Raw genomic sequence first — 10,710 nt, forward strand, 5'->3', positions numbered from 1 at the left:
GGGCTGTGGTTTGTTTTACTTGTGCTTTAAAAACCCAGACAGCTATCTTCTGTCCTGAGAGTCTGGGCTCTCTGTTCAGCTAACGCACACACTTCAGGAAAGTGGGACACCAAGAGGGGATCCTGCTAGAGTGACAGGGAAACCTGATTCCACTCCCACAGTGGGATTGCCAGCAACTACAGGGGACTCTGTGAAGGTTCAGGCAAGGCCATCACTGTAGTCCTGCACCAGGGCCAGGTACCAAACCAAATCCTAGAAATGAGTCGGTCACAGGCTTATTCCTCAGCCGAATACTCTTGGAGTCGGAAGATTCTGGTAAAGATGAATATGACCTTGGCTTTCTCTGTAGAAGTCGAGGGACAAGTTCATTACAACAACGTAAGGAAGGTTGCTCTGAGGAGGCTGTCAAGGGCAAGGGCACGTTGCTAAGGGGCAGTAGAGTGGGAGATTTCTTCCTGCCGTCAGCACCCACACCCTGGTTAAGATTTCATTTCTCCTCTACTTGGGCTCAGCAGCATTCTGTCCTGCTGGCCTGCAGACAGGCTTCTGCAAACCTGTGAGAGGAGTCAGGTGTCTGGGCTTGCTGGCAGCTCGATGCCGAGAAGGGAGAGAGGAAGGGGTTCCTTTCCACAGGATTCCTGTTCTCCTCTGAGACAGGAGCCATCCTCTCCAGCAGTAGGGTGTGGCCTTGTGGCCTTGTGGCCCAGTGGGGATTTTGGATAAAGGTTCCCATGGACGTAAACATCAAAACCACAGCCAGACCAAGACTCTTAAGTCCCATTTCAGCCCCCTCAAAGAATACACTACACATTATTTTTTTTTAAGTACATTGAAGTTACTTTTTGAAAAGGTGCAATTTTAAAAACCCACATAGAAATAAAATATCCAAGTTCCATTAATTCTAATCAGAGGGCTTTCTTCTTCAACTGGATTTTCTCACACCAGAGACAGGGCCTAAAAAGGGCAGGTGCTCAGAGGACGGAGCTGGGAGAGTGGTGAGGGCAAAATTAAAATGTTCATGTTGACTGAGAGCTGCAGCAAACGCTCGCTAAATGTTTGCTCCTTGTCCTCGCTTGGGGGCTAGGACCCCTCTGAGGCTGGCATAGCCTCAGCAGAGTCACAGCAGAATCACGGACAATGAGGGCGTTGCTCAGACACACACACAGATAATGACGCAGTTGGCTTTGGATTGAGACTCTAAAGCTTTTAGCTTCATAGTTTATTTGCATGATTGTAATTACATAAGCTGGCTTGGGGGAAAAAATCGAGGAGGCCCTTGGTTTACCTTGTTCAGCATTCTTGTACTGCAAATCAAATAGCTCAGAGTTACCCCACTCCTTATCTCTGTCCCCATCCATGCTCTGTAGCTACCACACAGAGCTGAGGAGGGGAAGGGGAGAGGGTAAAGAAAATTCTCTGAGTTTCGGCTCTCAACTAGCAACTGTGTCTTGTACATGCCTTCTTCTCTTTGTTTTGTTCTCCTCCTCCTCTTCCTCTTCTTCTCATCATCATCATCATCATCACCACCATCATCATCACCACCATCATCATCACCATCATCATCATCACCACCATCATCATCACCATCATCATCACTACCACCACCACCATCATCATCATGACCATCTCTTCTTTATCATCTCTCTTCCTCTTCCTTCCTTTTCTTCCTCCCATCTTTCTTCTTTTCCTCCTCCTCTCCTTCCTTATCCCCCTTTTCTTCCTCTTTCTCTCACTTTTTGTAGGTGAGGAAACAGAGCAACCGAGGCTTGAAGAACAGCGTGAGTTATCCGCTGCCATTTCTCTCAAACACAATGAAAGTGCGACCTAGGCCATTAGAGGAGAGGCTAGCACGCTGAAGTTGGAAGAAAAAGACAATAATGTCATTCAACATCCACAGCACCTTGGCTATCAGGACATCCTACTCCAGAGCTAAGGCAACAAAGTCGAAAAGTTTAATCCAAGGTCACACGGCCAATAAAGGGCAAAGTTGAGTTTTTGAATCTGGAACTTCTGGCTTTGAGTTGGCTGTTTCTGTACAGCATTTGTCTTCTGTGCAGAGCCATATAGACAGGGGAACCTGCCAGAATTTGGTGTGGATGAGTACCTTCTTATGGCCTTCAGAATTAAAAGGCATTACATGGTTTCTGAGTCACCCTTGGTCCACATTTGGACCTCAAAGCAACACTTCTGCGTGCGCCTTAAGCCACCACGGACTTGAGGACGGAGCTCATCCCTTTGCCCTCCATCCCTCTGCTTTCATGCAGAAAGCGACAAAGTTCATGGTCATAAAAGTTTCCGGTGACAGGGGAAAAAAAATCTCCCCATCCCTAGTGCTCAGTCATGTGTCTATTTGGTGTGGCTTGGGAAGAGAGGGGCTGAGGTGTTCTGATAGATGGCTGCAGAGGCGCAGCATCAAAGGCCAGCTTCTCTCTGGAACCTTCTCTCTGGTGGCTCCACCACACTCGTGGTATGCAGGGTAGTGACTACCTCTCCCCCCCAACTCCTCCAACACCGACTCAGGGAAGCAAGAGAGCTGGGAAGCTGGAGGGAGAGCTAGGTGGGGAGCCCGCACGGGCCTGGGTGGGGCCAGCTTCCCGTGGGTTGGGGAGCCCACCCGGGCCTGGGTGGGGGCTGGCTTCCCGTGGGTTGGGAAGCCCGCACGGGCCTGGGTGGGGGCCGGCTTTCCGTGGGTTGGTCCAGAGCAGGGAGCAGCATTCTGTGCGACAATTTTTTTTTCAGGTTGAGAAACTCAAATCCTAATCTCCTCTTTTGATGATTTTACAAAAATCAAATTGCGTGACAGATGTACAGATAATCAGGAGCCGTCCGCAATCAAAGCAGGTTCTGGAATGGAGCTGATTGGTAGGTGCTTTAATGGCCATTAGACTGATAATCACTCGCCAAGAATAGCTCCCAGGCAGACCAAGCCCGTGCATAAGTGGGCCCACGCCCAAGCTGGCCAACACCTAGCTGGCAGGTATATAAGGGGACCCTGTGAGTCTCCCGAAAGCACAGCTCAGTCTCCAGCCTCGGATCTGCTCAGGAACCTTCAACTCTCCTTGCTGAGGAAGAAAACATCATGAGTTGCCAAATCTCCTGCAAGTCCCGAAGGGGAGGAGTCGGAGGAGTCGGTGGAGGTGGAGGAGGCGCTGGATTCAGGGGCTTCAGTAGCGGTTCAGCTGTGGTCTCCGGAGGGAGCCGGAGGTCAACCACCAGTTTCTCCTGCGTGAGCCGCCATGGCGGTGACAAAGCAGGAGGAGGAGGCTTTGGCAGTCGGAGTCTTGTTGGCCTTGGAGGGTACAAGAGCATCTCTTCTAGCGTGGCTGGCTACGGCGGTGGTGGTGGATTTGGCGGCAGAGGTGGCAGCGGCTTCGGAGGAGGCAGAGCATTTGGAGGTGGCAGAGCATTTGGAGGTGGCAGCGGCTTTGGAGGTGGCAGTGGTTTTGGAGGCGGCAGCGGCTTCGGAGGCAGTGGATTCAGTGGAGGCGGCTTTGGTGGAGGCCGCTTTGGAGGTGGCAGTGGCTTTGGAGGTTTTGGGGGCCCAGGAGGATTCCCTGGTGGAGGCATCCACGAAGTGTCTGTCAACCAGAGCCTCTTGCAGCCTCTTGATGTCAAAGTAGACCCAGAGATCCAGAACGTGAAGTCTCAGGAGCGGGAGCAGATCAAAACCCTCAACAACAAATTTGCCTCCTTCATCGACAAGGTGAGCGGGAGAGGGCGCCGCCCTCTGTAACAAGATGCTGAGCTGAGATGCTGCACCTGTGGTGCCAGCTGAAGAGGAGACGACGGACTTTCCCTCAGGAGTGGTTGATGAGGCCACCATAGCCAGGGGCCTTTGCAAATTCCAAACAGGGGGTTTGATTGTCTTGTGGACTACATTTTTTTTACAGTCTAAATACATACTATTTGTTGAAAATCCCAATGTCTTAAAAGAGCTGAAATAGGCAAATAATAACCCAGCAGCTCAGGCCTGGTGACAGCAGGACTCAAAAGGAATAGTGAGAAAGGGAGGCTTCTGCCTCTCACAAGTGTTATGAGTCTAATCAATCCCAGGAACCTGTGCGTGAAACATGTTTGCAGATGATTGAAATTCCAAGTCAGAACCAGTCTCACTTTGGTGGCCCGTAAAGTCTTTATTGGTGTCACCTTGGGGTGTTGCTGTCTTCGTTCCTCTGGCTTCAATTAGACATGAATTTACAGGGCTCTTAAAACTCAGGAGGAGAAGTTCCTCCTGTCCCCGGGAGTCATCTGTTTGGTGCAATCTGCTGCTGGGACAGCAGGGACAGCCCGTTTTCTTTCTTTCTTTTTTCTCCAGAATTTATAGGCCTTTGGCAGAGTGCTAAGGGGGGGGGGGAGGCAGGGGGAGGGAAAATGCCGTGAATCTGGGGAGGAGCTGTGACCCAAACAGTGAGCATGAAGTTCTGAGGGTGCAGCCGTACAGATGCAGCGGCAGAGGTCTATAGAATGTTCCCTGTTTGACGTCGGGGGTGGGGGTGAGGGTGGGGGTGCTTAGAAGCTCTGCCTGGTGCTTCCCACCCCCTCCCCTCCTCCTCTCCCCCCCTTCTCCATGGTGAGGGTGAAGCATTGTGACTCCTGGGGTGAGAGTGACCCCTGACCTTGTGTCTGCGTCCTCTGACCCCTGCAGGTGCGCTTCCTGGAGCAGCAGAACCAGGTGCTGCAGACCAAGTGGGAGCTGCTGCAGCAGCTGGACGTGGGCACCCGCACCACCAACCTGGACCCCATCTTCCAGGCGTACATTAGCATGCTCAAGAAACAAGTGGACGGGCTCTCCACAGAACGGAGCGCGCAGGACTCAGAGCTGAGCAACATGCAGGACCTTGTGGAAGACTTTAAGAAGAAGTAGGTGACGGAGGAGACCCTGAGTGGAGATGGATTCTGACTGAGGCCACCATCCACCTGCTCACCAACCAGGCGCGCCAGGGTGGGGCGGAGGCGCCTCTTCCCCGGTTGCAAAGAAGGCAGGGGTTTGGAGCTCACACGCGCTTGAGTTAATTTGTAGAAAGTGGCCTCCATCTTGGGCTAGTTTAAATCTAGGTGTTCAAAGAGGGTCTAATCTTCCAGGAAAGAGGGGAAAGGAAAAAAAGTTGGCCAAGCAGAATTGCTCTAACTGCCGTTGCCGTTTGGGGGCTCCACAGGTATGAGGACGAAATCAACAAACGCACATCTGCCGAGAACGATTTCGTGACAATTAAAAAGGTGAGCGAGGGACTAGCCCGGCAGGCGGGGGAGGAGCAGGACTGCGCTACAGCTCCGTGTCTAGAGAGATGGCCAGAAAACCACTGGGAGCGCGCACATGGCCAGGGACAGACAGGGTGGGGCACGTCAGGAGCCTCTGTGTTCCAACTTCATAGGCGATTTTCCAATTTTCTTACTGTATTTGGGAGAGCGTCTCTCACCAACAACCCACTTAAAGACTGTCACGAAAAAAAAAAAATACCAAGACTTTATTCTTCCAAAAATCAGAGGCAGAATGGGGCTCTTTAGAACGCCTGCATACTGAGGAAGTATGCCCATACAGGTTTGAACTAGAAAGCTACAAAGTGTTAGCCTAGGGCCTGCAAGAGTGTTGGAGCGTAATCCAGGTAAATCCAGGAGAGTCTGGATGGGCAGGCAGGACGGGCGGCATGTCGGCTGTGAAAGGACAGAGGAGCCATCTCCCCTGCTAGGGAAACTTGTCATGCCCCAAGCAGGGGGGCGACTAGTGCAATGCTTGGCCCACTGCTTTTCCCATGGTGCCGGTGTGTGCGCGCAGTGGGTCTTGGCATGGAGCTCCTTACAGGGAGCCTGATGGCTTCTGTGCTAAGTGAGGCTCCATGGGGGACGCAGCTCCTCTGGAAGTGCCCAGGTTGCCAGAGGGCAGCTACCTGGCAGGGACTGGGTGGAGGCATCAGAGAGAAACTGGGACTCACTGGGGGTGGGGGGCAGCATTCATGGTGGCATGTATCTTTCTCTGTAGGATGTGGACAGTTCCTACATGGACAAGACAGAGCTGCAGGCCAAGGTGGACATACTGACGCAGGAAACTGACTTCCTGAGAACACTCTATGATATGGTAAGGGATACTGTCCCCGAGAGCCCCTTACTTCCCACCGTTCCCACTAAAGAAAAACCCTTTGCAGTGCTGAGGTCCGCTGTAACAGGGGCTGGCTGACTGGCTGACTGGCTGACTGGCTGACTGGCTGGCTTCCATGACCTGCAGCCTTAGAGTGCTCTGAGGTGCTTGCCTAGTTCAGAGTCAGTGGGGGAGAGAGATGGGTCCTTCTGATGTCACAGGAGGTGTGGCAACACCAGGTGGACTTCCGTCTCCTCCGTCCCCTGCATGCCCTGCTCCACTTGGAGAGAACTGCCTCACGCCCACTATACTGTTAAAACGCACTATGCCTCCTGCTTGTTCCCCAGCGCATTTCTGAGATAGGAAGGGCACTTTAAGGCATCTGCTATGGACCAGTTTCTCTCTGGGGCCCACAGGCATGGTGGAAGGCATTTTATGAGCATGCTCACGAAGACCAGCTGCCATCATCGCCATCCCCAGGACAGCCCTGTGGCGATACCACTTTCCCCACCCAGGGCACGCTTAGTCTGAGAGTCTACGTTTCCTCAGTGCCAGGGCAGGGAGGCCTGCCACTGTCTGTGGCTGTGGGCAGAACATTATGGCTGACCAGTCTGTGTGTTGTAGGAGCTGTCCCAGCTACAACAGAACGTCACTGACACCAATGTCATCCTCTCCATGGACAACAACCGGAACCTTGACTTGGACAGCATCATCGCTGACGTTCAGAGTCAGTACGAGATCATCGCCCATAAGAGCAAGGCTGAGACAGATGAGCTGTACCACAGCAAGGCAAGGCAGAGAGGGAGGCACGGGCTGAGCTTCGGAGTGTCTGTCCAGCGAGGCAGCACAGAGAAGGGCGCTAGAGGCCTGGGCTGTGCGAGACGGTTTCTTACCTGCCGTGAGTGCAGCCATCACATTCCGGTCGGTTGAGCACTCCTGGCCTGTCACCAGCCTTCGTCAGCTCAGGCTAAGCCTTCCTTCCACACATAGACTTCCCTGTGAACTCTCGCTTTCCCCTCATCAGTACGAAGAGCTCCAGGTCACTGCTGTGAAACATGGGGACAGCCTGAAAGAGATCAAGATGGAGATCAGCGAGCTGAACCGCACCATCCAGAGGCTGCAGGGGGAGATAGCGCACGTGAAGAAGCAGGTGAGGCTTGATGCTCACCGTCTCTCTCTCTGTCTCTCTCTCTCTCTGTCTCTCTCTCTCTCCATTCCCCCTCATCTCTCCCCCTGCCCCATCTCCTCCCCACCCCTCTCTCTGAGTGTAAGGGAAGGAAAGGGAGACAGACATTTAGTTTGCACCAGTCCCAGTTTCCTCCAGATCAACGCTCTTAGATGTTTAGAGTAGTTCAAGAAATGTTCTGAAGTGCGTATCAGCGACGGGAAAGCACTGCTTGACTTAAAGGGAGCGATGGCAGATAAAGCAAAAATCTGGCTCGACTTGGCTTGCTGTGATTGTAGACACAGCTTCCTGCTCCCGCATGGCACAGGCCCTCGACTCCAGCTGTGGTGACTCTGTTCAAAGAGGGGCAGTGAGTGGGCTGGCCCAAGCTGGCCATTGGCCTCAGAGTCTGCTGAGAAGGTAGCAGAAGTTGTAGAGGATGGAGCGCCACCTTTCACATCTAGAGAGGGCAGTCGATGCGTTCCAGTGTTGGGAGGGTCGAGGGCATGGCAGCGGAAGCCTACGGGTCCAGGCAAAGGGATGTGAAAGGAAGATAGCTCAGGACAGCAGCCACAGGTCTTAGCACAGTTGTCTGAAACACCTGCTAACTCCATACGGGGAGGGGCGTGGCTGGGACTCCGAGGGCCGGTGATTCCGGCCACCCACACCGAGTGTCCCACCCTTCATCTCCTCCAGCAGGATGACCCCACTGTACAAACAGAGGCCTTCTCTTTTGTCCTCACAGTGCAAGGGTGTACAGGACTCCATTGCAGAGGCGGAGCAGCGTGGGGAGCACGCCCTCAAGGATGCCAGGAACAAGCTCACCGACCTGGAAGAGGCCTTGCAGCAATCCCGAGAGAACCTGGCCCGGCTGCTGCGGGACTACCAGGAGCTCATGAACGTCAAGCTGGCCCTGGATGTGGAGATCGCCACCTACAGGAAGCTGCTGGAAGGAGAGGAGTGCAGGTGAGGGCCCGCCAGGGAGGGTGCCGTGGTCTACACTCTCCTTTCTCTGGGAGCCAGAGCAGGGGTGAAGGGACAGAAAGCTGAGGGCCGGCAGCAGCAGCGTCTGACTAGTGAGGCTGGCGTCCACATGCTTCTCCAAGCTAACACTCAGAACAAGAACTGTGGCGCTGTTCTCTTACCAGGACAGAATGGCGAGCAGGGCCCTATTAGCAGACACTAAACTAGGCAATCATCTAGATGTCCTGGTCATTAAAAAGAGAAAATAAGCACACACCTGTAATCCCAGCACCTGGGAGGCAGAAGCAGGTGGATCACTGTGAGTTCAAGGCCAGCTTGGTCTACAAAGCGAGTCCAGGACAGAGAAGGCTACACAATTGAAGGAGGAGGAGAGAGAGAGAGAGAGAGAGAGAGAGAGAGAGGGAGAGGGAGAGAGAGAGAGAGAGAGAGAGAGAGAGAGAGAGAGAGAGGGAGAGAGAGAATAAAATGACGTGAACACAGGCTGACAGGGTCTCTCCAGGTCGTTAGGGTGAGTAGCTTCCTTCTGCGCAGTTTGACCCAGAGCAGGGAGCTGTATCAAATGTGTCAGAGGGCTCTAGAGTGACAAACAGAGTCACTTGACAACTTTAAGGAGGAGTCCTTTGCTTCCTGTGTCCTTAGGGACGCAAAGTGGCTGACATTCCTGGAAGGGGGAAAGCCCTGGGTGTCAGCAGCCAGTGTGACAAAGGAGCTGCCAGGCGCTGGGATCTGGGCTGGGACAGTGTAGGCTTTGGTGGGGGGAGCAGGAGGCTGGGAGGCCAGGAGGGGAAGGCAGTTAGTTCCACAGGGCTGCGGTTCCTCCTGCAGAAAGTTTGCAGTGCAGCCTTGTTTTGAAATGTTGGGCGTGGCATGGATTCCGGATAGCAGATTCCCTGAGGTGGTTGTAAGTGCAAAGTGAGGTAGGCAGTCGGAAGTGACCTGGCTGTCCAGCCATTCTGGATCTACAGTGCAAGTTTCTGGATTAGAGCAAGACCTCAGGAGGCTATAGACCGGTGTTGGGGGATCCGTCACCACCTCTGCGGCCGTCCATCATCTGTCAGCGTAGGTGGGAGCTGCAGAGCAACTTCAGTCATCCACCCTGTCCGGATGCCCATCACATATCCTTTCCTTTCTCTCCCTGACAGGATGGCTGGAGACTTCAGCGACAACGTGTCTGTGTGTATGTAGAGGGGCATTTTTCTGTACGTATGGGGCAGTGGGGGGTAGAGGTGGTCAGAACCCCTGTGTTAACACCATCTCTCCCACAGCCGTGACAAGCAGCACCATTTCCTCCTCTGTGGCATCTAAGGCTGGCTTTGGCTCTGGAGGTCAAAGTTCAGGAGGAAGAGGATCTTACGGAGGAGGAGGAAGCTCCTATGGTTCTGGAGGGAGGGGCTCAGGCTCCAGAGGAGGATCTGGATACGGATCTGGAGGAGGTGGAGGATACAGCTCTGGAGGCGGCTCCAGATCTGGAGGAGGCTCCAGGGGAGGATCCAGAGGAGGAGGCTACACCTCTGGAGGAGGCTCCAGATCTGGAGGAGGAGGCTACAGCTCTGGAGGAGGCTCCAGATCCGGAGGAAGCTCCAGGGATGGATCCGGAGCAGGAGGCTACAGCTCTGGAGGAGGCTCCAGGGTTGGATCTGGAGGAGGAGAATACAGCTCTGGAGGAGACTCCAGATCTGGAGGAGGCTCCAGGGGAGGCTCCAGCTCTGAGAGGGGAGGTTCTGGGTCAGGGGAAGGTTGCGGCTCCGGGGTGACCTTCTCCTATAGATAGAGATGGTCCCCTCCCTACTCTTTGATTCCAGAATGTCAGCTGTATCTCTGCATCTCTAACTCAGAGTAGCCCCAATATTTGTAACCCACCTCTGATAGCATTTGTTTTTTTCTGGGAGGGGGTGATGAAAGATCTGCCCTAAACAACTAGAGTCAGAGACGCTGTGTTCTGGAAAGAATCTGTGTTATCCAAGCCTTCAAGCTGCGTCCAAGTCACTCCTCCTTGCATTGCCTACCTGGCTGCTCTTCCCAGATGGTGCTCTGCTGAGGAGCCGGGGGTGGGGGGGCGGCTAGCCTTCCTGTTCCATCCCCCCAACAGTGGTGTGGGGAACTATGCTTCTGTGTACATAGCCTCTCAAATGGACTCTGCTCTCTGAGTGCTACGGTCTGGGTGTCTGCGTAATAAACTTCATTTGCAATTGACACTGTGTACTGTCTATTGGGTGTCAAGTTTTGGTAGAAGTGGGGTCCACAGATGAAGGGCATCTTGGAGTGATGAAAGTGGGGCTCCTGGAGAAGGGATGGGCCTTCAAGGAAGAAGAAACCTTCTGGGGGAATGCAGAAGGTTCTCCTGTGGTAGGAGGAGGCAGGGGATGGCCCTGGAGCCAGGGTTCGTGCAACACTCTCAGGATGGATGTGCCAGATTGGTGACTGTGACCTTGCCAGGTGGAAGCTGGGAATTTATAGAAAAGAATTTTTTTGAGACAAGGTTTCTTTG

At 53.5% G+C, this 10,710-nt stretch overlaps 1 protein-coding gene across 1 annotated transcript; it reads left to right on the top strand.

The window, feature by feature from the left end:
* The first annotated feature begins 2,994 nt into the window (after window positions 1-2,994).
* LOC311579292 (keratin, type II cytoskeletal 2 epidermal-like) lies at window positions 2,995-10,415 on the top strand. Its single transcript, XM_084749726.1, has 9 exons — window positions 2,995-3,703; window positions 4,646-4,860; window positions 5,157-5,217; window positions 5,978-6,073; window positions 6,698-6,862; window positions 7,098-7,223; window positions 7,984-8,204; window positions 9,365-9,399; window positions 9,488-10,415. Exons 1-9 carry the CDS (start codon window positions 3,080-3,082, stop codon window positions 9,991-9,993), a joined length of 2,049 nt encoding a protein of 682 aa, XP_084605852.1. The 5' UTR covers window positions 2,995-3,079; the 3' UTR covers window positions 9,994-10,415.
* Window positions 10,416-10,710: the final 295 nt, after the last annotated feature.

This window comes from Acomys minous (genome assembly GCF_964271855.1).
Source record: "Acomys minous genome assembly, chromosome: 12".
Lineage (NCBI taxonomy): Eukaryota > Metazoa > Chordata > Mammalia > Rodentia > Muridae > Acomys > Acomys minous.